At 44.0% G+C, this 27,648-nt stretch overlaps 2 protein-coding genes and 1 long non-coding RNA gene across 7 annotated transcripts in view; all 3 read right to left on the reverse strand.

Annotated features, from left to right (window-relative positions):
• Positions 1-3,039: 3,039 nt before the first annotated feature.
• Positions 3,040-3,902, reverse strand: LOC115176615 (uncharacterized). The gene is made up of 2 exons (XR_003872252.1): positions 3,519-3,902; positions 3,040-3,459 (listed from the first exon to the last, which is right to left on the reverse strand). It is a non-coding gene; the product is annotated as an uncharacterized LOC115176615 (long non-coding RNA).
• Positions 3,903-10,351: 6,449 nt separating this feature from the next.
• LOC115176537 (aryl hydrocarbon receptor nuclear translocator) lies at positions 10,352-23,080 on the reverse strand. Of its 4 annotated transcripts, none has more exons than XM_029736577.1 (19): positions 22,765-23,080; positions 21,730-21,823; positions 21,489-21,539; positions 21,322-21,366; positions 18,866-19,079; positions 18,466-18,679; positions 18,244-18,346; positions 18,094-18,159; positions 16,376-16,461; positions 14,299-14,375; positions 14,077-14,211; positions 13,485-13,711; positions 12,986-13,108; positions 12,443-12,524; positions 12,003-12,196; positions 11,750-11,924; positions 11,080-11,254; positions 10,822-10,958; positions 10,352-10,672 (listed from the first exon to the last, which is right to left on the reverse strand). In XM_029736577.1, the coding sequence occupies exons 1-19, from the start codon at positions 22,799-22,801 to the stop codon at positions 10,589-10,591; spliced, it is 2,319 nt and encodes a 772-aa protein (XP_029592437.1). In that variant the 5' UTR covers positions 22,802-23,080; the 3' UTR covers positions 10,352-10,588. The 4 variants fall into 4 exon arrangements, with proteins under 4 accessions (XP_029592437.1, XP_029592439.1, XP_029592438.1 ...); XM_029736579.1 differs by having other exon boundaries at positions 21,322-21,388; XM_029736578.1 differs by having other exon boundaries at positions 11,080-11,251; positions 22,765-23,079.
• Positions 23,081-23,468: 388 nt separating this feature from the next.
• Positions 23,469-27,648, reverse strand: part of LOC115176538 (ceramide synthase 2) — a 49,164-nt gene continuing 44,984 nt past the window's right edge. For both annotated transcript variants that reach the window (XM_029736582.1, XM_029736583.1), the window contains exon 11: positions 23,469-27,142. In XM_029736582.1, the coding sequence (XP_029592442.1) occupies positions 27,011-27,142 (132 nt within the window). In that variant the 3' untranslated portion in view covers positions 23,469-27,010. The remainder of the gene's footprint in view (positions 27,143-27,648) is intronic.

Consider the following 27,648-nt stretch of genomic DNA (forward strand, 5'->3'; position numbering starts at 1 on the left):
TTGCTGTTTGGGGTTTTAGGCTGGGTTTCTGTACAACACTTTGAGATATCAGCTGATGTAAGAAGGGCTATATAAATACATTTGATTTGATTTATAATCACTCGGTTATACATTTTCAGGGTGAAATCATTTAGTCAAACCTTTAATCATATAATTTCCATTACACTACCACAGCATTCTGCAGTGATACGTCATCCCATCTGGTTTGGGCTTAGGGGGACTATCATTTGTTTTTCAAAAGGACAATGACCCAAAACATACCTCCAGGCTGTGTAAGGGCTATTTGACCAAGGAGAGTGATGGAGTGCTGCATCAGATGACCTGGCCTCCAAAATCACCCGACCTCAACCCAATTGAGATGTGTTGGGATGAGTTGGACCGCAGAGTGAAGGAAAAGTAGCCAACAAGTGCTCAGCATATGTGGGAACTCCTTCAAGACTGTTTGAAAAGCATTCCTCATGAAGCTGATTGAGAGAATGCCAAGAGTGTGCAAAGCTGTCATCAAGGCAAAGGGTGGCTACTTTGAAGAATCTAAAATCTAAAATATATTTTGATTTGTTTAACACTTTTTTGGTTACTACATGATTCCATATATGTTATTTCATATGGAATTGATGTCTTCACTATTATTCTACAATGTAGAAAATAGTAAAAAATAAAGTAAAACTCTTAAATGAGTAGGTGTGTCCAAACTTTTGACTGGTACTGTATATTCGGTACATGGGAATTTATACGGAAAATGTATGCTTCTGTACACGCATCATCACGCACAGGGTTTTATCTGCAACAAGTCAATTTGATAGAAACACATCTCTGATGGGAAAACGTGCAGATTGTTTTTATGCTGATGTTAGAATATTCGCATGAAAATCTGTCACCAATTGGATGGAAACCTGCTGTCAGTGACTGACGTCAGATATAAAATAAAAAGGAAAAACTGCTGATGCACAACCAGATGTTGAGATTGCACCTGATTAATTCTACTATTCTTACTCTCAATATTAAGTTGAGACCCTGACTCAGTTCAGGGACTCATGTTTGTACCATGTTTTGTGTTGCTACAATGTTGTGCTGCTGCCATGTTGTGTTGCTTCCATGTTGTTGTCATGTTGTGTTGCTACCATGCTGTGTTTTCATGTGTTGCGTCCATGCTATTTTGTCGTGTGACGTCTCTGTTTATGTAGTGTTGTGTTGTCTCTCTTGTCGTGATGTGTGTTTTGTCCTATATTTTATTTGAAGATTTCTTTTTAAATCCCAGCCCCCATTCCCTCAGGAGGCCTTTTGCCTTTTGGTAGGCCATCATTGTAAATAAGAATTTGTTCTTAACTGACCTGCCTAGATAATTAAGGTAAAATAAATTAAATAAAAAAAGTTCCAGAAAAAGCCCTTAGTGACTGCTTATCCCTGGAACTGTCCGTGTATGTGAGTTTATGTTGCTTATCCCTGGAGCCGGCCGTGTATGTGAGTTTATGTTGCTTATCCCTGGAACCGGCCGTGTATGTGAGTTTATGTTGCTTATCCCTGGAACCGGCCGTGTATGTGAGTTTATGTTGCTTATCCCTGGAACCGGCCGTGTATGTGAGTTTATGTTGCTTATCCCTGGAACCGGCCGTGTATGTGAGTTTATGTTGCTTATCCCTGGAACCGGCCGTGTATGTGAGTTTATGTTGCTTATCCCTGGAACCGGCCGTGTATGTGAGTTCCCTGGAACCGGCCGTGTATGTGAGTTCCCTGGAACCGGCCCTTTATGTGAGTTCAATTACATAGTGTGCGCGTCAGTGGAGGCTGGTGGGAGGAGCTATAGGAGGACGGGCTCATTGTAATGGCTAGAATGGAATAAATGGAGCACAGTCAAACGTGTGGTTTTTATACGTTAGATGTGTTTGATACCATTCCATTAATTCCATTCCAGCCATTATAATGAGCCCGTCCTCCTATAGCTCCTCCCACCAGCCTCCACTGGTGTACATGCATGTGTCTGTGTTTGTGTGTGCATGCAGAACAAGTTTCACCAGGTGAGCTCCACATACGGCCCTCTATTTCTAGACGTCCCTCACACAGTGCATGTGTGATAGAGAAGCTCGATCTGAGTGGCCTATAGAACAAGGAAAGGGGTCACAGTGGAGTCCTGAATAGCCCAATAGTTGAGAATTGTCTAAACCACAAATGAACTTCCTCTTTCACATTCTATTCCTGTTCAATTGCCCATTGAGCAGAACTAGGCTAAAAGTGCATGCTGCCCACCCTATAGAAACACTGAAGAATGCCCACATTCCATCTCAATACTTTTGAAGTTCTTCCTGACCATGGCACTGCTCCAATACTTTCACAATGCATCCTTATGCGCTCCTATCCTTGTGATGGAAGTTTTAGAGTACATTTTCTGCAATTCTACACATTTTGCCATAAGGTGGAGATAAGATTTGGCAGTTTTATAACACATTTAATGCATTCTACTAATTTTGCCATGGGGCGGAGAGAAACATTTGCAATTTTACAGCAAATTTCCTTCAATTCTACACATTTTGCAATAGGGTGAAGAGAAATGTTTGCAGTTTTTAATATGATATCTAAGTGAGAGTGACTAACATAATCAATAGGGCCCCCCGGTCCATGATTACTACATGTTTAGATAGCTGGACGCTAGACTAACTTACCAATCTAAACAATGTTAGCAGACATGGCTAACTGAGTGAATGTCAGTGACTGACAAAACAACAGAAAAACTACTGATGCACAACCACATTTAGAAATGTCACCTTGTGTTTTCTATTATTGTAACTCAACAGTAAGTTGAGACCCCGACTGAGTTCCTAAAAATCTTCTTTCTTTGTCCTTTTTTTTTGCAGGCCTACAAAAGCCAATCCATGTTGTAGGCTGATGGGGGTGTATTACATGTTTACATGCTCATAGTAAAGCACTTGCCTGCCAACTCGGAATGTGCTGCTTGTGTGTGACCTCTCAGATGAGGTCATGTGGTTTAACCCCTGCGTTAAGGCCTATGGTGCTGGCTGATGATGCTGGCTGATGATGCTGCTCTTCAACATTCTACCAAAATCAACCTTTATTGATAGTGCATATATTCAGCATGGTACAATACACTTTTTCAAATGAAGTACAAGGTAATGAAATGCTGACGCCAACATTAGGCTGGGGCCCACAGCCATAGACAGATCCCTGACTGGCACACAGGAACGGGCAACACCGTCCATAACATACATATGACAAAACAAATGCCGTCTTTCAACTGTTCAGAATAGATGTTGTGAGAGAACAAAACATGGCAGTCTTTTAACTGTTGTGTGTGAAACGTCATAGCCCTAGTCTGGTACAGGTACCAGTCTGTTTAGCTATCATTCCCCTCCTTGCCACTCTTTTTATGCTAAACATCTTTGGCATATGACACAGAGTACAAGGTACCCAGCCTATCATAGCCCAGGGTCAGACCCAGGGTCAGACCTGAATAGATGGCAGTCTTTTAAATGTTGTTAGTGAAACTTTATAGCCCAGGGCCAGACCTGAATACATGGCAGTCTTTTAAATGTTGTTAGTGAAACATTATAGCCCAGGGCCAGACCTGAATAGATGGCAGTCTTTTAAATGTTGTTAGTGAAACTTTATAGCCCAGGGCCAGACCTGAATACATGGCAGTCTTTTAAATGTTGTTAGTGAAACATTATAGCCCAGGGCCAGACCTGAATAGATGGCAGTCTTTTAAATGTTGTTAGTGAAACTTTATAGCCCAGGGCCAGACCTGAATACATGGCAGTCTTTTAAATGTTGTTAGTGAAACATTATAGCCCAGGGCCAGACCTGAATACATGGCAGTCTTTTAAATGTTGTGAGTGAAACGTTATAGCCCAGGGCCAGACCTGGCCAGTCTACACCCCCTAGAGTCGATGTCCGCGCCCCCCCCCCCCCCCCCCCCCCCCCCCCCCCCGCTGAAATCTAATTAGCATAATACAAAAATCCCCATCAAAATCCGTCTGTTTAAAGATGTACTATTAAGGAATCACTCCGCCATTTCCTGGTTGATAAAATTCTAATAGCTCACCTAATTTCAGTTTATGACAAAACAAGCAGTCATTGTGTAGAGAATCATAGTACCACCTAAACTGCTGTGAAATATTTTTTCAATAACAAAAATATTGCTTGTGTACAAAACTGAAAGTAAAAGATGCAAAAATAGCACACATAGAACAGATCTACCCCTTCTTAGACTTTCTTTCATGAAAGATCTATAACTCATATTTCTATGTGAATTTGGTCGGGTTGCCCAAAAAGTTACATATTGTAGCTTTGAGCTAGAGATATGTAGGTTTTTGGATGGGCTGCGTCTCAATTCACCACATCCGCCAATGGCGTCCTTCTGCATCTGCGGTGGAAGGTGACCAAGCTACTGTTTGTCAGACCATGAGACATGGCGAAAATCGTTCTTCTCACAAAAACGTCTGTAGCGTCCGAACGGTTTGGCCAACAAACTAATATGACCCCTCTATGGAAAGATGACCAACATGATGGTGTTCTCAGTTTTTTACGACCCGCACAAGTCGGTACCACCGATCTGCCAACTTCTGTCTGTAGCTTCAGAACAGTTTGGGCTACACACCAATGAATGGAAGTATATATGGAAGTATACTGAACAAAAATATAAACGCAACATGCAACGATTTCAAAGATTTTGCTGAGTTACAGTTAGTTAAGGAAATCTGTCAATTGAAATAAATAAATTAGGCCCTAATCTATGGATTTCACATGACTGGGCAGTGGAGCAGCCATGGGTGGGCCAGGGAGGGCATAGGCCCACCTACTGTGGAGCCAGACCCAGCCAATCAGAATGAGTTTTTCCCCACAAAAGGGCATTATTACAGACAGAAATACGCCTCATTCTGGCTATGGATACGGAGAACATCAACACAATAACGTCAACACGCCAGAGGATATACTTCCATTGGACTTCCACTGGACATGGGGCTCTGCTGGGAGTTTACCTCATATTTGGATTTTTTTATTCTGCTTTGCCACTAAAATCATAATAAACACTGAGAACAATAAAATATTGTGTTATTGTTGTTTTTGTTATGTGTATTACTATTATTAATAATAGGGGAGAGGGGTAGGTCAAAAATAAACCCCAAAAGGTTCTTCAAAAGGTACTTTGAGGATCCATTAAAAGGGGTTCTTTGAAGAACTCATAGCGGTTCACCCACACTTTAAATTTGAAGAACCCCTAAAGGATACTCCAGGAACCTTTTCTTTTAGAGTGTAGGACAGACACTTTAAAACAAACTTCCATTTGATGTATTGTTTGACTATCTGCCCCCCCCTCCCCATTAACTGTTCAGAAAAGGAGTTGTGAGAGAAACATGAGTATCAATAAAGATGCCAGCCACATTCCTGATACTCTGAAGCTTGAGCCCTTCCCTTTCTCCGTGCTGCCACATCCTGCAGCGTTATTGTCGGGCTTGCTCCCCTTGCGGTTCCCCTCGAAGTGGACCGGCACACACCTGTTCTCCAGCACCTCACATGCCAGGATCAAATGCTTGGTCTCTTCTTGCACGCTGGACACGCCGCAGGTCCCAGTCTTGCTCCTCACTGTTAGAAATGTGAACGGGCGTTGGCTGATGCACAGGTTCCCCTGGTACATCTTTCCCCCAGAGCTGGAGCAGACCGCGTCCACCCTCTCCCGGTCTTTGGGATGGAGGAAGGACTGCGTGGGTCTTGAGCAGTCATTTTGTTCACGTAGATACTTCTCCCACGCGTTGCGGTCCGTTGTTAACGGGGTATTTGGACGCACATGCCGGTATAGGAACTTTTCATGGCAGTTATTGCATCGGGACCGTTGGCAGGGTTCGACATTACTGTAGCCACTCACCCCCAGGTTGCCCAGCAACAGGCAGATGGAGCGAGAGAGGAGGAGAAGTCTAAGGTTCTTCATCCTTTAGAAGTCTTGAAGCTGCAGAGAAACAACTAGCTCAGTGAGTGAAGTTGCTTGTAGGCCCCTCCCCCCTTTTATTTTTTAAAATCTATTACAGATGCCTCTCTGGATTAAAATATGCACTGGAACTGAATGGGGCCGTCCCTATCTGATCCCTGGCTCCCTGTCACTCTCTGACCCCGTTAACACTCAGAGCTTCTACAACTGTTCTACAACCCATTGGTTATTCAATCAAAATTAAATATATAATGTGAACAGGATCTCTCTTCCTCCCATCTACAATCAAACAGGGTTCCAAAACAGGCCATTGTTTAAACGTGCCCATTTAATCTGGCCATATTAGTCTGACAGGCTGTCTGCACTGAGGAAAGTATTCACACACAGGAAGGGCTTGAGTCTGACTCACACACAGCTCTCTGTGGCTTACGTCTGCTGGTAAAAGTTGAATCATACTACTATTTCCACACGTATCCCTCTCTAACACCCAGAGATATGGGTATACATTAAGTTGTACATTACCTGGTTATGGATCCGTAATATCTGCTGCAGTGAGTCTCTGTAATGGAGCTCTGTTCCAGATTGGTGGAGAATAACTTCAGCCCTCAGCTCACACGTCTCATTCTTTTATTTTCCTTACTGGACTGTAGACGGGTGTGTCCCCATGTGTACGTAACGTCCTGCTGCGTGTCTGCGTCACACTGTGTATGTCTGCATGTCAGAATGGGTTATTGTGTGTGTCCACGCAGCTAGTTAAAGGCAGGGGTTTTGCAGTGTTGCCTTCATTCTCTGTTGCTGAAGGGATCAGGTTTCAGCAAAAAATACAGTCCAGTGGGGAGGATGGGTGGGGCTAGCGTATGTAGGATGGGTGGGGCTAGCGTATGTAGGATGGGTGGGGCTAGCGTATGTAGGATGGGTGGGGCTAGCGTATGTAGGATGCATGTGTGTGACTAAGATGTGTCAATACATGCTCTTCAAGACCTGAATGAGTTAAATGAGTGTTTGTTAGTGCTGGGCTAGAACAAAAGCCTGTTCACCCTGTATCTCTCCATGGTTGGTGACGCTGATGGTGTTTTTTTAGCCATCTAGTGTTCGTCCATTGGTACTAAACACATCTAACGACAAAGTCTGTGGAACAACTAGCCTATGATGAGCCAAACGACGAGGGAGAATGAGAGAGAAGCTTATTCTAAAAAGAGCAACCTTTCACTACGTAAGCTTCCTATCCTTCTCTGTTCCCCTCCTACGTAGTGAAACCATCTGTGTTTCTATAGATGGATGGATTTATGGATGTCTCTGTTCCCCTCTTACGTAGTGAAACCATCTGTGTTTCTATAGATGGATGGATGGATTTATGGATGTCTCTGTTCCCCTCTTACGTAGTGAAACCATCTGTGTTTCTATAGATGGATGGATGGATTTATGGATGTCTCTGTTCCTCTCTTACGTAGTGAAACCATCTGTGTTTCTATAGATGGATGGATGGATTTATGGATGTCTCTGTTCCTCTCTTACGTAGTGAAACCATCTGTGTTTCTATAGATGGATGGATGGATTTATGGATGTCTCTGTTCCCCTCTTACGTAGTGAAACCATCTGTGTTTCTATAGATGGATGGATGGATTTATGGATGTCTCTGTTCCCCTCTTACGTAGTGAAACCATCTGTGTTTTTATCGATGGATGGATTTATGGACTGTCTCTGTTCCCCTCTTACGTAGTGAAACCATCTGTGTTTCTATAGATGGATGGATGGATTTATGGACTGTCTCTGTTCCCCTCTTACGTAGTGAAACCATCTGTGTTTCTATAGATGGATGGACGGATTTATGGATGTCTCTGTTCCTCTCTTACGTAGTGAAACCATCTGTGTTTCTATAGATGGATGGACGGATTTATGGACTGTCTCTGTTCCTCTCTTACGTAGTGAAATTCTGTGTTTCTATAGATGGACACATAGGATGGATGGATTTATGGACTATATCTCTGTTCCTCTCTTATGTAGGTAGAGACCATGTGAACATACTGAACATCCTAAAGACTGTTGAGTACAAAGTCATGGGTTTTTTGCATATGACTCAGACTTCATTTCAAATGTGAATTTGAGTGTGTGTTATTTAAATATTTTTTTTCTGTGTATTTTGGTATTTCCAAATACACAACCTAAAACAAATACTTTTATTTGAAAATGTATTTGTAAAAACCAAGTAGTTGACCAAATTGTATTTGAAAGTGTTTTCAAATACTATTTAAATACCTGGGAGTGTATTCGAGTACTTCAAACACAATCCAATATTAAACTACTTGTTTTTTTCCAAATAAAAGGTTATCTGAATACTTGCTTTGAAATGTATTGAAAAGTAATTGAAATACCTGAAATAGTGTTATTACCCAGGTGTGATGACTAGGCCTACACATTTTATACATAGGAGTGACGTTGTACAATCATCACATTTCTCAAAAGGAACAGTTGAAATGTTACAGCCCCCCAACCCCTAAAAGAAACAAACATCCACCCACTAGTTCTTGACAATATAACAATTTAATAGAAAAACCAAACATTTCACTTTCTCTTGTTTAACATTTCATATACATATATATTCCTATATTTGTGTCTGTGTGCGCTATATAAACTGCAGCTCACATCATTGTAAAAACCTGGACAGGGAACAACCAAAGTGGTTTAAAACAATAACAAGACAACACAGTCATCAAACTGCCATTTTCATCGTGTGACTATTGACACATGATGGGTTTACATACAATTCACATGTTTCGGCATGTCTGTGAATTACGCTCACAGACATGTATACATTATCGGACTTAAAATTAAAGGCCTACACAATAACAATTTTTGTATTTCAGAACCTTAAAATTCACAGCCCTCTGTTGGTCAATCAGAATTCTTAATTCCCAGTATAAGTGTTGTAGTAACTTACGAAACATCACAATCGATTTCAGAAAACAAATGTGTTTGATTTAGATCATATTTATGAATGCCAAACTCTCTCGATAAGGATGAACTTTGATTGAATCTACTGCAAAACAAAAAAAAAAGTTTATTAATTGCCAAACTCACAATCAACATCTACTGCTTAGTTGATTATTGGGTGATGTGTTTGGAACATGATTAGGATGACTTGAATTTCAGGCCAAACATCATGGCATGATTCTGTGTCATGTTGAATGAGGAATCTTGTCAGTTCTAAACGAGACCTTTCTGTCCTGAACAAGATGCCCTGATCAATATACATCAAAAACAACCTATCACGAAATAGCAATGGAGAGGGCTACAAAACAGGAAGAGCCAATCAAAAGGCCAGAAAATAAAAACATCAGTTGGGGAAAATTTCAATCAATCAAATAATTACTATTTCCTGTGTATTTCCATATTCAAGAACAATAATCAAGATAAAAACATGTAGGACCACAATAAAGATTGGCTTTAAAAAATAACATAATTCCTGCTCGTAAATTATTGCTTTCCAATGTCTTTTTTAATTTTAATTTTCCTAGTGTAAGTAGAAGGGGAAAAAAACACACACTTGGGAGGGTGATTGAGGAAGAGCGCGAGAGGAAGAAGAGTGTGCTGGGTAACCCTGGGCAACAGAGGAAAGAATACAAACGAGTGAGAAAGGGACCCAGGGATTGCTGTGCATTCAGGTTGAGATCAATAAAGTTATACAAACACCTCCAGTAGACATATAACTGTATATAAACACTTGACTTATATACTGGGTATATGTAGGAATACATCAGGTTCTAGTTTCATATCACCTCTTCCCTTTACTAGTCATAGACATCTCTCTCTCTCCCCCTCTTTTCCACCTGAAACCACCATAACCACATTCATAGGTGACATCGTCAATGTACACTGTGTACAAATATAAAAGTGTTTGTACAGTGTTCGTATAAATCTGCCCAAAGTTTAAAATGCCTGCGTGAGGACAGTGTCCTTTTGAACATGCTAAGAGTCGCTAAGCTAAAACAGCGAGGGGAGCAGATAGAGGATATTCACAGGCTTCAGATCAGAATATTCCCATATATATATATATATATATATATATATATATATATATATATATATATATTCCCACATATTCCCCCAAAGCTGTAGATCACCTGGATTGCCTGAGACTTCAAGTGAATGATTGTACTGATCTATCCATATGATGTACAGACCAGTGGAGCAGCAGATCTAAACACACAGCTGACTCTGTTAGTGAAAGGCCATGTTTGTGTGTTACTGGTGAAGCAGTGCCTGCCTCAGGGCCTTGTGCATGCTCAGGTGGGATTGTGTGTTGCATCTCTACAACAAATCCACTGGCTGTGGAGCTTGGGCAGTGCTAGCTACAGATGTGCCATTTTGCCCAACTATCGTTGAACCCTGAATCTCTTCTCTCTCTCTCCCCCTTTCTTCCTCTGGCCTTTTACGTGTTTATTGAACCTGCATTTGCATACCTATACTTGATTTCACTCTTTCTTTTCCCTGATTAACTCGCCCTCTCCATCCTGGCAGTGCAATCATCTGACCGATAATTAGACATGCTCTCTTTGGATCACAAAAGGCGAAGAAAGAGAGCAAAAGTGCACCAAATGAGAGAGAAGGAAACATTTGAGAGACAGAGAGGTAAGTGGAAGAGTGTATGTGGAGTCACTCGTTGAAAGAGGGGTAGATGGGAATCTCAAAGTCATCGTTGTTGAAGTTGGCCGGCTGGTCCAGCATGGCGAGAACATCCTAGAGCGAGAGAGAGAGCGAGAGATTTAACTTCAAAGCAACATGACAATACATAACAAAAGGTACAGTCAGAAGGAGAAAGACAAAGAGAGATGGAGACATGGGGAAGAGAAAGGCAGATTGATATGGGTAGAGGGAGAGAGACTTACAGGGAAGATGTCAGGCTGGTTGTTCTGTGCGTGGGGGTGCTGCTCTGCCCTGTTCTGAGCTTGCTGCTGGCCCTGCCACTGGGGCCACACTGCCTCCGCTGCCCTGGAGGGGAACTGCTGCCCCGACCCCAAGCCATCTATCAGAGATAGGACAATGGGCGAGTCAGTATCTAACTACACCAGCATACACAAACACATAAAAACACTGTACTGTAGTTGTTGACACACACACACACACACTCTCTCAGGGTCACGTACCATATCCGTTGGTATTGAGGCTGGCGCGGGGGTTGATATTTGGGTAGTTAGCCCCCGTGATGGGGGTCGGAGCGGCAGTGGTGGGCATCAACCCAAATGAGGAGGAAGAGCCCCCCACAAAACTCCCCATGGCAAACTGGGGAGACAGGGCCTTCCCTGCCTGGGGCACCACCTGCTGGGCGGGTGGTGAAAAACACTGTGTTATTATTCACACTTTATGAACGTACAAGGTTTCTGTTATGCATTTACTGTTGAAACTGTCTGGGTGTGATACTCAAAACAGAGATTACACAGGGGATAAAAGATCAGGTCCTTTACAACACTAAGATACAGAGATGCAAGAACCTCAGAGCACTCATCCCCATCACACCAGCTAAAGATGTAGGATTTAAATGTGATCACCCTGTTGCAGGATATCTGTCCTGCAATGCAGCCAATTTTAAACTTATATTGTATTTGAGGTTTAAAAAAAAGCTTCTGACATTTGTAATTTACACAAAAAAACGATAATCCACTAAATAATTCATATTTCCTGTTGCTGCAGGATTATTTTCCTGCTGTAGAAAACAGTCTTAAATTAAGATTATACATCTGTAGCACTTTGGACAACAGTGGATCTAAACTTCAGGCTGTTTGGACAGCTTCTATCTGCAGCTGCCAGCTGTCTCACCTGGTTGTTGAAGGGGGGTCTAGCCCCCGCTGCTGGCCCCGGCCAGCCCACCGCTGCCCCTCCCTGTAGGGGGCTGCTGTTGGAGGGGGGTGCCCCGTTCTGACGGGACATCTGAGCCAGCATCTGGCCTGCGGAGTGGGATGGCTGCACCATCTGAGGGGCCATCCCTACTGACCTGGAATTAGTTCATAACAGGAAATTAGAATCGCTTATAAAGTATACATTGCCCTTAGATCAGTTTAAAACAACATACCTGCTGTATGTGTCGTTGGAGCGGTTGGCAGTGGTGTAGTTGTTGTCCTGAGGGTAGATGGGTACTCCGGGGGCAGAGGTGGAGGGCAGGAACTTGGCCTGGTCTGGGTTGGGGTACATGGAGGGGTGCATCTCTGCCTTGTCCATGGTCTTACTGTGGTCAGTTCCAGCTGCGGTCACGGCCTGGACAGGCATCTGACATGGACAACAGTCAACCAGCGGTCAATACTCACTAAAGGCTTGGAGGTAGGTACAACAATACAACTTTATTGTCCATGTTACAGCGAACAATAGAACGGTCTCGCCCCCAAGACAGCACACATCACACATACAGTTGAGATAAGAACAGGATCAAGCTGCAGTGCAGCGCCGCTGGATGCAGGACATGTTGTGAGGTTAAGGCCCCAGTTAGGTGTGTGTTTTAGTCAGTGCTAGTCTTACCTGTGGAAGTGTAACCTGTCCTGCCTCGTACAGACCATCTCTCCCTCCTCCCCCCAACTCTGCTTGCTGCTGCTGCAACTGCCTGGAAAGGGGGGAAAGGGAGAGAGACAAAAGAGAGGGAGAAAAGAGAGGGAGTAGTAGAGGGAGAAAAAAAGAGTGTTAGCAGTGACAACAGAAATTACATTTTCATCAAGGCCCTCCACCGCTGCTCGGGAAACCAAAACACCTGCCGACCAACAGCACTTGCCCCACCACCAGTCACTATGGTAACCAAGAAGAAAAGAGGAAAGGGGAGGGGGATCGTTGCCAACACTGCTGTTGAGGAGGGAGAGGGAGGGGGGGAAAATCACCCAAAAACAGAAAGGCCCGGTCAAGTCAAGTAACAATCCACAGCCCTTACCAAGGGGTGAACTCTGGACCAGACCAGAGAGAACAAGAAAATAAAGGGAAACAAGAGAGAAAAAGAGTTGTAGTCTTCAGTGAAGCAGCAGCAGCCCCAGCTGACCCATGCCAGAGGGGGGGGTTGAGGGGGACTGGTCTCACCTGGCAGCCACCTGCCCTGGGCTGGGGGACACAGGTGGGAAGTTAGGACTGCTCTCCCCCAGCGAGGGGGGCAAAGACACCCCCGAGGACGAGAGGGGGGTGAGGGTGTCCTGAGTCGAGGTTCTACTGGCCCACAACAAAAACAAGGGGTGAGGAGGAAAGGAAGGGAGAGGGAAATATGGAGGGGAGGTGAGCATACTGTCAAACACACATCCTAGAAGAGATGGCATCACATTTCCATTTCCTTCAACAGATTGGTTAGACAGAGTGGAGATGTTCAGACGTTGAGGTGGAATAGAGTTGTGGTGTCTATGTGTTGTAGGCATCTCACACTCAGGTGACTTGCGTTGGTGCAGATAATACGTGTGTGTGTGTGTGTTGGTACTTGAAGTTTGAGTTGGTGTAGATGTGTGTGTACGTGTGTGTGTGTGTGTGTGTGTGTGTACCTACTTGGCGTTGGTGCAGATGATGTGCGTCTGTGTGTGTATACAGCACGTACTTGACGTTGGCGTTGGTACAGATGATGTACTCTATCTCCTCAGAGAAGGGGTTCTGGAAGGTGAAGGAGCTGGTCCTGATCCAGAGCCAGTCTCTGGTCTTGGACAGGAAGCGGAACATGACGGACAGCACCTGACCCTTCAGCTTGACCACCTGCTGGAAGCTGTCTCTCAGCAGACCCTGGTCCTCAGGGTGGGCCAGCTCCAAGACGTTCTTACCCAGCAGTTCCTGGGGAACACACACACACACGCGCCAACACAGAAAAAGTTAGATCAAGCTTACAGCTGTCACACAGTTTAAACACATTCTGTATTCTGATACACAGTTTAAACACATTCTGTATTCTGATACACAGTTTAAACACATTCTGTATTCTGATACACAGTTTAAACACATTCTGTATTCTGATACACAGTTTAAACACATTCTGTATTCTGATACACAGTTTAAACACATTCTGTATTCTGATACACAGTTTAAACACATTCTGTATCCTGATACACAGTTTAAACACATTCTGTATCCTGATACACTATGAAATGCGATGCTGGGTGTTTGTCCTACTCTAGCCCCAGGCTGTGAGTGAGGCCTACCTGAGGCTGGTAGCCCACTGTGGCCATGCAGCGGTGGTCTACGAAGGTAAAGAGGCCCTGGCAGTTGTGACGAGAGATGAACTCCACCGGAATGCTGATGCTGTTTATGTCTGTGTTGCTCGGGCAAGAGGTCACCTAGACAACAAAGGGAAAACAAGTGTCTGCAAGATGGTGGTTCCATGAGCCCATCCAAACATTGGACATTAAGTTGTCCCATCTTACCTGAAGTCTACCGATGGCGACTAGACAGTAGCGACTCCCCTGAATATTGTCTGCTTCTTCATCTGTTAGATTCACCCCTGAAATGCGCACACGCAAACACACACACATATGACTCAGTATGCAGCAGTAGTGTATACATTGGATATATGCCGGTACAGGGACAAAGTGGAGTCCCAATTCTATGGCTCGGACACCAGACGTATGTGGCAGGGTCTACAGGAAACCACGGACTACAAAAAGAAAACCAGCCACGTCACGGACACTGACATCTTGCCTCCAGACAAACTAAACACCTTCTTTGCCCGCTTTGAAGATAATACCGTGCCACCGTCGCGGCCGAGGTGAGTAAAACTTTTAAACGTGTTAACTCTTGGAAGGCTGCTGGCCCAGACGGCATCCCTAGCCGCGTCCTCAGAGCATGCGCAGACCAGCTGGCTGGTGTGTTTAAGGACATATTAAATCGCTCCCTATCCCAGTCTGCTGTCCCCGCTTCAAGATGGCCACCATTGTTCCTGTACCCAAGAAGGCAAAGATAACTGAACTAAATGTCATCATGAAGTGCTTTGAGAGGCTAGTCAAGGATCATATCACCTCCACCCTACCTGACACCCTAGACCCACTTCAGTTTGCATACCGCCCCAACAGGTCCACAGACGATGCAATCGCCATCACACTGCACACTGCCCCAAGAGGAATACCTATGTAAGAATGCTGTTCATTGACTACAGCTCAGCATTCAACACCATAGTACCCTCTAAGCTCACAATTAAGCTTGAGGCCCTGGGTCTCAACCCCACCCTGTGCAATTAGGTCCTGGACATTCTGACGGGCCACCCCCCAGGTGGTGAAGATAGGAAACAACATCTCCACTTCGCTGACCCTCAACACTGGGGCCCCACAAGGGTGCGTGCTCAGCCCCCTCCTGTACTCCCTGTTCACCCACGACTGCGTGGCCATGCACACCTCCAACTCAATCATCAAGTTTGCAGACGACACTACAGTGGTAGGCTTGATTACCAACAATGACGAGACGGCCTACAGGGAGGAGGTAAGGGCACTCGGAGTGTGGTGTCAGGTAAATAACCTTACACTCAACGTCAACAAAACAAAGGAGATGATTGTGGACTTCAGGAAACAGCAAAGGGAGCACCACCCTATCCACATCGAAGGGACAGCAGTGGAGAAGGTGGAAAGTTAAGTTCCTCGGCGTACACATCACAGACAAACTGAAATGGTCCACCCACACAGACAGTGTGGTGAAGAAGGCGCAACAGCGCCTCTTCAACCTCAGGAGGCTGAAGAAACTTGGCTTGTCACCCAAAACCCTGCAAAACTTTTACAGATGCACAATCGAGAGCATCCTGTCGGGCTGTATCAAAGCCTTGTACAGCAACTGCACCGCCCTCAACCGTAAGGCTGTCCAGAGAGTGGTGCGGTCTGCACAACGCATCACCGGGGGCAAACTACCTGCCCTCCATGACACCTACAGCACCCCATGTCACAGGAAGGCCAAAAAGATCATCAAGGACAACAACCATCCGAGCCACTGCCTGTTCACCCCGCTAACATCCAGAAGGTGAGGTCAGTACAGGTGCATCAAAACTGGGACCAAGAGATTGAAAAACATCTTCTGTCTCAAGGCCATCAGACTGTTAAACAGACATCACTAACTCAGAGAGGCTGCTGCCTACATTGAGACCCAATCACTGGCCACTTTAATAAATGTATCACTAGCCACTTTAAATAATGTCACTTCAATAATGTTTACATATCTTACATTACTCATTTCATATGTATATACTGTATTTTATACCATCTATTGCACCTTGCCTATGCCGCTCGGCCATCGCTCATCCATATAATTACATGTACATATTCTCATTTACCCCTTTAGATTTGTGTTTATTAGGTAGTTGTTGGGGAATTGTTCGATTACTTGTTAGACATTACTGCACTGTTGGAACTGGAAGCACAAGCATTTCGCTACACTCGCATTAACATCTGCTAACCATGTGTATGTGACCAATAAAATTTGATTTGATATGAGAGCTAAGACATAGGTTAGTTAGTTAGTTACCTGTGGGGGGCCAGGACTTGATGTATCCAGTGCAGTGGACCACCACATACTGAGGCTCCCCATCCTTGGGTGGGCCCAGACCATTCCTACAGAGGAGAACACTACCAGTCAAGGCATAGTTCACTATACATTGCATTCAGGAAAGTATTCAGACATCTTGACTTTTTCCACATTTTGTTAAGTTAAAGCCTTTTTCCTCATCAATCTACACACAATACCCCACAATGACAAAGCAAAAACATGTTTTCAGAAATGTTTGCAAATTTATAAAAAAAACCCTCAAATAACACATTTACATAAGTATTCAGATCCTTTACTCAGTTGTTGAAGCACCTTTGGCAGCAATTAGAGCCCAGAGTCTTCTTGGGTATGACACTACAAGCTTGGCACACCTGTATGAGGGGAGTTTCTCCCATTCTTCTCTGCAGATCCTCTCAAACCCTGTCAGGTTGGATGGGGAGCGTCGCTGACCAGCTCTTTTCATGTTTCTCCAGAGATGTTCGATCAGGTTCAAGTCCGGGCTCTGGCTGGGCCACTCAAGAACATTCAGAAACTTGTCCCGAAGCCACTCCTGCGTTGTCTTGGCTGTGTGCTTAGGGTCGTCGTCCTGTTGGAAGGTGAACCTTCGCCGCAGTCTGAGCTCTCTGGAGCAGGTTTTCATCAAGGATCTCTCTGTACTTTGCTCCGTTCATCTTTGCCTCGATCCTGACTAGTCTCGTAGTCCCTGCCGTTGAAAAACATCCCCACAGTATGCTGCCACCACCATGCTTCATCGTAGGGATGGTGCCAGGTTTCCTCCAGACGTGACGCTTGGCATTCAGGCCAAAGAGTTCAATCTTGGACCAGACAATCTTGTTTCTCATGGTCTGAGAGTCATTTAGGTGCCTTTTGGCAAACTCCAAGCAGGCTGTCATGAGCCTTATACTGAGGAGTGGCTTCCGTCTAGCTATTCTAGCATAAAGGACTGATTGGTGGAGTTCTGCAGAAAAAGGTTGTTCTTCTGGAAGGTTCTCCCATCTCTACAGAAGAACTCTATCAGAGTGACCGTCGGGTTCTTGGTCACCTCCCTGACCAAGGCCCTTCTCCCCCAATTGCTCAGTTTGTCTGGGCAGCCAGCTCTAGGAAGAGTCTTGGTGGTTCCAAACTTCTTCCATTCAAGAATGATGGAGGCCACTGTGCTCTTGTGGAACTTCAATGCTGCAGAAATATTTTGGTACCTTTCCCCAGATCTGTCTCTGGTACCACGACACAATCCTGTCTCTGAGCTCTATAGACAATTCCTTTAACCTCATGGCTTGGTTTTTACTCTGACATGCACTGTCAACTGTGGGACCTTTTAAAGACAGGTGTGTGCCTTTCCAAATCATGTCCAATCAACTGAATTTACCACAGATGGACTCCAATGAAGTTGTAGAAACATCTCAAGGATGATCAATGGACACAGGATGAACCTGAGCTCAATTTCGAGTCTCATAGCAAAGGGTCTGAATACTTGTAAATAAGGTATTTATGTTTTTTATTTTTAATAAATGTGCAAAAATGTATAAAAACCTGTTTTCGATTTGTCATTATGGTATTGTGTGTAGATTGATGAGGAATAATTTGTATTTAATACATTTTAAAACAAGGATGTAACATAACAAAATGTGGAAAAAGTCAAGGGGTCTGAATACTTCCGAATGTACTTTTTACAGTAAAATATATAAGAATTATCTCACCTGTTCCTGCTCCGCAGGAAATTCAATCTGTTCATAGACATGGGCTCCACTGGACACGAACCACATCTACAAACACACACATTTCAGAATACACACTCCCAACACAGATGCATACAGCCATATACACATGCAAGCTCATCACACACACACCTCATCCTACATATGAAGGATCGTCTGGCTCCCATACACATCCTGACAGAGGACTGCTGTCCCTCCTTCTTAACTGTTCCTGTCTTCAGGTCTAACATCCTCCCTGAGAAAGAGAAGGGTCATTTCCCACAGTCATTAGTGTTGTGTGTCTCTCCTACCTGTATTATAACTCTCTGCAGTACAGCGCTGCTCTTGTAGTTCATCTGTACCACCTGTGTGTACCTGTATTGTTATTCTCTGCAGTAGAGAGCTGCTCTCGTAGTTTGTCTCCGTCGTCCGGGTGGAGCTGGTCGTAGAGTGAAGAGCCTAGCCAGTCGGACTGTGATTGGTTAAGAACAGGGGTCAGGGAGTCTGACACGTAGACGACCCGCCCACTCTCACACGACACCACAAACAGGAAGCCATCAGCAGCTTCCAGGATCAGGTGCTTCAGCTCCTACAAAGAGAGGGATGGGGAGAGAGAGAGGAAAGGAGAGGTAGAGGAGAGAGAGAACGATGGAGGGTGAGATGACATGGAAGATATACTCAGTTATTATTATGCAACAAACACATGATAACATTTTCCCTTTTTCATCCCTCAGCCCCCTCTCCTCCCTTTCCTTCCTCCTTCTCTTTCTCTAACCTGGTCGGTGAGGAAGGATGGTTTGTATGTCCCGTCTGCTGCAGTGTTGCCGCTCCCTCTCAGAGACTTCATGTGGGACACGGCCATGCGCAGGATGGTCAGCTTATCTGGTTTCCGTGCCAACGCGCTGCAGGTGGGAACCATGTCCGACAGCTCTGTGATGTAAGCAGTCATCTTGTTCCTCCGCCGCCGCTCAATCTCACTGTGGTTCTCCCTGGAGCGAGGGAATGAGGGAGGAGAGGAAGAGAGGAGAGGAGGAAGGACAGAGATGGGGGTAGAGATGGGGAGAGCATGGGGAGGAGCGACAGACATGGAGTAGGAGGAGGGACAGGGATGGGGTAGAGATGGAGAGAAATAGGAAGGGCAGAGAGGAAGAGGTAGAGGAGGGACGGGGGAGGAGAGAAAGAGGGAGGAATATAAATGGGAAGAGGTGGGCAGGTAGGTAGACAACATGGAGTAGAGTTTAGTGTTGGTGTAACCAAATGATATTTGCAGATTAGGATGAGGTAGGTGGGACAAGCATGGATTGATAAATATACTGCTCCAAAAAATAAAGGGAACACTTAAACAACACATCCTAGATCTGAATGAAAGAAATAATCTTATTAAATACTTTTTTCTTTACATAGTTGAATGTGCTGACAACAAAATCACACAAAAATAATCAATGGAAATCCCATTTATCAACCCATGGAGGTCTGGATTTGGAGTCACACTCAAAATTAAAGTGGAAAACCACACTACAGGCTGATCCAACTTTGATGTAATGTCCTTAAAACAAGTCAAAATGAGGCTCAGTAGTGTGTGTGGCCTCCACGTGCCTGTATGACCTCCCTACAACGCCTGGGCATGCTCCTGATGAGGTGGCGGATGGTCTCCTGAGGGATCTCCTCCCAGACCTGGACTAAAGCATCTGCCAACTCCGGGACAGTCTGTGGTGCAATGTGGCGTTGGTGGATGGAGCGAGACATGATGTCCCAGATGTGCTCAATTGGATTCAGGTCTGGGGAACGGGCGGGCCAGTCCATAGCATCAAGGCCTTCCTCTTGCAGGAACTGCTGACACACTCCAGCCACATGAGGTCTAGCATTGTCTTGCATTAGGAGGAACCCAGGGCCAACCGCACCAGCATATGGTCTCACAAGGGGTCTGAGGATCTCATCTCGGTACCTAATGGCAGTCAGGCTACCTCTGGCGAGCACATGGAGGGCTGCCCCCCAAAGAAATGCCACCCCACACCATGACTGACCCACCGCCAAACCGGTCATGCTGGAGGATGTTGCAGGCAGCAGAACGTTCTCCACGGCGTCTCCAGACTCTGTCACGTCTGTCAAGTGCTCAGTGTGAACCTGCTTTCATCTGTGAAGAGCACAGGGCGCCAGTGGCGAATTTGCCAATCTTGGTGTTCTCTGGCAAATGCCAAACGTCCTGCACGGTGTTGAGCTGTAAGCACAACCCCCACCTGTGGATGTCGGGCCCTCATACCACCCTCATGGAGTCTGTTTCTGACCGTTTGAGCAGACACATGCACATTTGTGGCCTGCTGGAGGTCATTTTGCAGGGCTCTGGCAGTGCTTCTCCTGCTCCTCCTTGCACAAAGGCGGAGGTAGAGGTCCTGCTGCTGGGTTGTTGCCCTCCTACGGCCTCCTCCACGTCTCCTGATGTACTGGCCTGTCTCCTGGTAGCGCCTCCATGCTCTGGACACTACGCTGACAGACACAGCAAACCTTCTTGCCACAGCTCACATTGATGTGCCATCCTGGATGAGCTGCACTACCTGAGCCACTTGTGTGGGTTGTAGACTCCGTCTCATGCTACCACTAGAGTGAAAGCACCGCCAGCATTCAAAAGTGACCAAAACATCAGCCAGGAAGCATAGGAACTGAGAAGTGGTCTGTGGTCCCCACCTGCAGAACCACTCCTTTATTGGGGGTGTCTTGCTAATTGCCTATAATTTCCACCTGTTGTCTATTCCATTTGCACAACAGCATGTGAAATGTATTGTCAATCAGTGTTGCTTCCTTAGTGGACAGTTTGATTTCACAGAAGTGTGATTGACTTGGAGTTACATTGTGTTGTTTAAGTGTTCCCTTTATTTTTTTGAGCAGTGTATAACAAGGAGTGAATGATCCATCAATACGATAGATAGATAAATGTAGAGATCGAGATAGAGAGAACCTGGTCTTTCAAAGCGAGACGGAGTGATAGAGGAGAGGAAGTGCTGAAAGAAAAAGACTTCAGAGATCCTGAGAGAGAGAAGCAGAGAGGGAAGGAGGGAGAGAAAGAGGTTGTGCTCAGAAGAAAGGGATTGATAGGAGTGAACAGGTGTCCCTGAGCTCAGAGGTTAGTAGTAGTGACAAGAATCACAGTGCTGTGATAGGGAATCTGGTGTGTGCATGCAGAATATCTGTATTATACACACGCACAAACACACACCAACAACCTCCTTATTCTACCTGGCAAATCGCTCTTTGTCTCCTCCTCCTCCGTCGTCATCACACCTGGTCAAAGACAGAAGAAGATCTGTCATCAAAACAACCAACACAATACTGTCAGATCAGATAAAGAGAGGGAGAGAGATGAGAGAGAGCAAGAAAGAGCGAGAGACAGGTGTCAGTCCGACCTGAAGAGCTTGCTTCCATCATCATCATCATCATCATCATCGAAGTCTGGCCTGTGAGGAAGTAGACAGAATCCATGTTTGTAAAGTTAACACACAAGAATGGATCAACAACTTATCGGTGTGATTCTGATTCTGCACCTATGGACAACTTCTACCCTGCGCTGTCATAGCTATAGACCGTCTGTTAAAGTTATGTGACATAGTGATTGACTGATTCATTGGCATTGTATACTATACTCACGCAGCTCGCCTCTTATTGGACCCTTTTGGCACAACAGCACTGCTGCTTGCCTGGGCCCCACCGGCTCCCAAACCCAGAGAGTCATCTGGTATGTCTGCCACACACACACACACACACACACACAAAGATAAATTATGCAACGTAACGTTACACGATGCTACAAGTGTATCCACTTCAGTAACACAACTGTTTGTTTAATTTATTTAGCCATAAACATATCTACCAGGACATATGTTGTTGCAGACAGCCATGTAGTAACACACCTGAGTCAACTAACGTTAATCAACCAATTGTAAGAATTGATTAGACGAATAAAATGAAGGTGTGTGAATGCTGGATTGAACCATGCAGCTCTCCAAGCCAGAGCGTGTGACCACTGCAGTTGTGAGTATAGCGAGCTAGCTATTGACTCTGGTAATGAAAGTGGCTATGCGTTAACGTACCTAGCCACAAAGCTAACTAGCTAACAAATACTGTAGCTACAACTAACTAGCTAGCTATGCTAAGCCAAGCAGAACAAGCTAACTGTTAGCTGGCCAGAAAAGCTAATCGTTCGTTCAAAATAACACTTGTTTTGATGAAATATCGACACAAACTAGCTAGCTAGTTAACTAGCTAACTTATCTGAGCATAACCTACGCAAGTCTGTCACCTAGCAAGCTAGCTAAAAATGATAACTAGCTAACACGGCGAGTTGGCAACATTAACCTCAGGTCATGCCAGCTAAATTAAAGGCAAGCTATTTGCCAAGGTTGGTAGCTAACTTGCTAACTAGGATTTTGCAAGAAAGACAGAAACGTCAATAGCTAGTTAAATTATTCAAGTCAAATGTCAAAGTCAAATACCCAGTTAGCTTGCTCTCGCTTGCCAGTTAGCTTAGCCCCAGCTGAGCTATCTAGCTCCCTAATGCTGTCATCAGACGCAATCGGGAGAAAGTGACAGATTCGGTCAAAGGGCCATGGATCACCAATTTTCCATCGGCATTATCACCTGTAACATTTGAACTTATTCCCACAAGCTTAAACTTTACAGTACCTGGGTTAGAAGAGTCCATGTCCGGGTTGAATAACATAAACAAACCAAGTTACAGTAAACTGCGGAAATTTCCTCAGTCCACAATCCTATTTCCTCTCAGATTGACCGATTTTATGGACAACTATATCAGCAAATAAAGAGGCGATGTCATGACTCGTGTTTCTTCATCATCAGCCAGTGGGGGGAAATTACAAAATAAGAACAAAATGATCTATTTCCCTGTCCCTTTTCCTGTTTCCCCCGTTTAAAAACCATCTAGATCCAAGATGGCGTTCACGGCTAACAGCAATAACTGTATAGGCGCCCAAGTCTACTCTAGCTATGTAACACTTTTCTTCATCACTAGCGGGATACAAGTGACATCCAATGTTTGACCACTTACACAGAATCACAGGCCAGAACCATCTGTATAATATTTTATTTGAGTCAAAGCAAGATCTTAACCTTTAAGATTATGTGAGTGATATGTTATACTCACATTATAATGTAATTGTGTATTATAATGTAATAAACCTACTACTTCTATTTCAGAAACGTATTGTGTGTACACTAAAATAAGTGCACAATATATAATCCCTGTGTTTATAGGTTATAGGCCTCAGTACCTAAACCAAGACATAGGAAACCTATAGATACTCTCCCGTTATCCATCAGTGAGGAGAACTTCATCATTTGAGTGTAAAACAAACATTGGAGTAGACAGGTTTGGCGTAGTGATTCATGATCGTTGTTTTTATTATTAATGATAATACTTAAGCGTCATAATACAGACACAAAAATAACACTAATTACGTGACTGTTTTTCCAAAGCGGCAGGGGAAGAGAGGAAGATTGGTCAAGGTTAGTACAAATGAATGAGGGTTGGAATGGGGATGTGAAAGGCTGTGAGGGGAGGATCTCAGAATGAGGGAGGAGATGGATGAGTAGAAGGAGTGGGGGACATATGGAACAATAAGAAGGAAAAGAAAGAGGGAGAAAGGATGAATGAGGATGAGGAGCTGAAGAAGGTACAAAGGTGAGAGGGTAGTCTATCCCATACATTACAGATAAGGCACTTAACATACAACAACAATTGAAAATATATAATGATAAAAATACAACACTTCCATTGTTCCATGTATCATATTTTTGCTTACTGAGCAATTGAGTTGCTAAAATCCAAACTCAAGAAAAATCCTAACTTTTCTGAAACAATGATGTCAAACATGAAACATGACTGTAAACCTGTTTCTCATAGGAATCATACCTCAAATCACTCTAGAATAACAGAAAAACACATACCACACACACACACACACAGGATAATCTAATCCAGGGCAGTATGGCCTAAAAAATCTGCCCTAAATAAATCCTAAATTACAATGGCCCTTTCCAGTCTCCTGAGAAGAAATGTCCTGTTCTGACCAACCAACCCAGGCCCCCGATGAATATCCATCATGATGCATGATATCATCAGTGTGGGTCAGGATTCTACTGGATCATTGTGCCCAGAAACAGATTGGACTGGACCAAACCAGACTGGCGTTCAACTCTGCAAACATTTGCAGAAAACTTTCGTCCTTACAAGGTCATTGTTGGAAGAAAGAGTACACAATCAAGTGTTTTCAATAGAATAGAACAGTTTGCTCCTGTTGTCGAACATTCTTGGTGAATTGGATTGTTGGTGGGCGCTCAGAGTTGGGAGCTTCATTAACGTTAGAGGAGTTGAATGCATCTAGTCGATGACATGCGTCATACCACACTGGAATGAAACACAACTGGTCCATACTGGTCTTAACTGGTCCATACTGGTCTTAACAGGTCCATACTGGTCTTAACTGGTCCATACTGGTCTTAACTGGTCCATACTGGTCTTAACTGGTCCATACTGGTCTTAACTGGTCTAGACTGGAAAACAGTTCAAATATTGCTTTAAAAAAATCTGAATTATTGACATTCTATTTGGGATCCTGATTGGCTGGACTGTTGTTGTTTTTTGCCTTTACATTTACAATGGCAATTTTTGTTTTTGCAAAAACTATTGAAATATACTGAAAATAAAGTTCTGCCTGTGTGACCTTTGTAAGATGACACTCAGAAGATATACTGAATTAGTCACGACGTACAGAGCGAAAACATGATAAAACTGTGTGATAAAAAGTATTTTCCTCTCCAATGTCAAAGGAGAGTGTCTACAGACAGAACGTTACCACTGGCACATAAACATGACATCAGCAGAGGAAGGAGAGCATCATTCAGAATCAGCAGAATCTCAATATACCCAAAAAACTATTTAACACTTCGTTTGAAGGACTGCTTATAAACTGCTTATAAACATGATTACATCGTTTATTATCCAGTTAAACATTATTACAGTTATTCACATTTTTACATTGTTTACTTTACCATTCAATAAAGCAGTTTATAAACAGGCCTCAAATCAAGGTCCATACAGTGCAGTATTTAAACCCATGCTACCAGTGAGGGAGACAACCAGACTCCCTCACTATCTTACTGCATGGCTTCTACAAGCTTAGAGGTGTCCCAAACAACGTCAAACAACGCCCATTCAGATGCACTACAGGAGCTGAGCAGAAAAAAACATAATTGCATAGAATCATAAAAACCAGGGCCGGCGAGTCAGCCCCAAATCAACATTCACACAAGGACACATTCACATGATTGTGTATTTGTGTGTCAGGTTAAATCTTGTTGTGTCTCTTTTCTAAAGTCTGTCTTTCATGGCAACTGGAGTATTGGACATAAAGGCACATGGACAAAACATGCTTAAAGCAACAACAAGGTAAGTGAAAAATAAAAGAATAAGGTAGAAGCACCATAGTCTGGCTGTAAGGCACATGAGTACAGTAAGAAGAGCCATAGTAGAAGCAGCATCACACTTTCTCCCCTTCTCTTCTTCCCTTCATTCTCATCATTCTGTCCTCTCTTCCTTTCACATCCTTTTGAACACTCTTTTAGAGGGACTGAAATCACACTGACGTTCCCAATGCTATTCCTTAACTTGTGTGTGTGTGTGTGGGGGGGGGGGGCTATTCTCATGAAACCAGTTTTAAAATGGTGTTTGCAACACCAGGGTTATGGGTTCGATTCCCACGGGGGGCCAGCACAGAAAAAAAATTATGAAATGTATGCATTCACTACTGTAAGTCGCTCTGGATAAGAGCGTCTGCTAAATGACTAAAATGTAAATGTAGTTTTAGACATTCTGAGGACTAAGATGTCTAGTTTTAGACATCCTGAGGACTAAGATGTCTAGTTTTTGGGGAAAGTGTCTTGAATTATATATATTTTTTAAACATTTTCCTTACTGAAATGCGTCCTGATTAAATTCATGGTAATGTTATAAAAATACATCTTTAGAAAAACCTAACTTATTTAAATAAAACAAAATATGTTGCTGTAGTTTGTCCATAAATTATAAAAATGGTATATTACTTGAAGTTTACATTAAACTGTAAGTAGGTTGTAATATTTGTTACATACAAGCAGTGTCTGTGGATATTTCTCATTACCATTTTTTTCAAGTTCCTATAAAACTCCAGATTTTAAATAAACATTTCTTTACCCATGATGCATCATCTATAGTCCTTAGAAAACAGCTAAAGAGCTCAAATTGGGAAAAAGTCTGATTTTAATTTTATAATAATTGTCATTTAAAAATATTTGTATTTTCAGTGTTATGTTTAACTCAGGCATTTTCATTAGGGGAGCAATGTTAAAAAATATTATATATATTGATTTATAACTTTTTTGGACTTCGAAAACAAATGAGAATTTGGTGAAAATGTTGGTAGAATGCATAATATCGGATAAAAAAAAAAAATCATTATGAAATGGATACGTATAGATCCTAATCTCAGTTATTCAAGAGGACATTTCGTGAAAAATGACAAAATGTTTTTTTTTTTTTTACAGTTTTGTGAGATTTACCCGTGTGTGTGTGTGTGTGTGTGTGTGTGTGTGTGTGTGTGTGTGTGTGTTATTAATGGACTATAATAACAGGTCCATGCCAATTAATGTAGTACATCTAACATTGTGTGTGTGACTGAGTGTTTATAATGTAGTACAGTGTATCTAACCACAGGTACAGGTCTACCTGTAGTTCTCAGGCTTTAGGAATGCCTTTCCTTCTCCTTCATCCATTTTCCCTACCACTCTCTCCCTTTCCTCTTCCCTCCATCTCTCCCACTCTGCTGAGTGAGGGATGTGAATTCTTCACACTCTTACTTCCTGGCACACGTTTTCATTACTCCGTCTTGCGGTGGTTGTTGTGAGCGGTGTGACCATTCAGCACCGCGCCTTTCTTCTCCACCCCCTCCTCTTCCTCCCCTGACTCGTCTGTCTCTTCTTTATCGCTCCTCTCGTCCTCCACCTTTTCCTGAAGCGAAAGGAGGGAAAGAAAGAGAGGTGTGTTTAGAAACATGTCATCCGTCCAGAGACATTAATTTTCCTTTCCGCAAACTAAACCCAAACCAGACTGCTGTTCTTTATCAGCTGGGCTTTCCAACACATATCAACGTGTGATTTCTGAATAAACTTTCTCTCTCCTCCACCCACCCCTCCTCTCCCAGTCTCTCTCCTCCACCCACCCCTCCTCTCCCAGTCTCTCTCCTCCACCCACCCCTCCTCTCCCAGTGTCTCTCCTCCACCCACCCCTCCTCTCCCAGTCTCTCTCCTCCACCCACCCCTCCTCTCCCAGTGTCTCTCTCCTCCACCCACCCCTCCTCTCCCAGTGTCTCTCCTCCACCCACCCCTCCTCTCCCAGTCTCTCTCCTCCACCCACCCCTCCTCTCCCAGTCTCTCTCCTCCACCCACCCCTCCTCTCCCAGTGTCTCTCTCCTCTACCCACCCCTCCTCTCCCAGTCTCTCTCCTCCACCCACCCC

The sequence above is a fragment of the Salmo trutta genome, chromosome 37 (assembly GCF_901001165.1).
Source record: "Salmo trutta chromosome 37, fSalTru1.1, whole genome shotgun sequence".
Lineage (NCBI taxonomy): Eukaryota > Metazoa > Chordata > Actinopteri > Salmoniformes > Salmonidae > Salmo > Salmo trutta.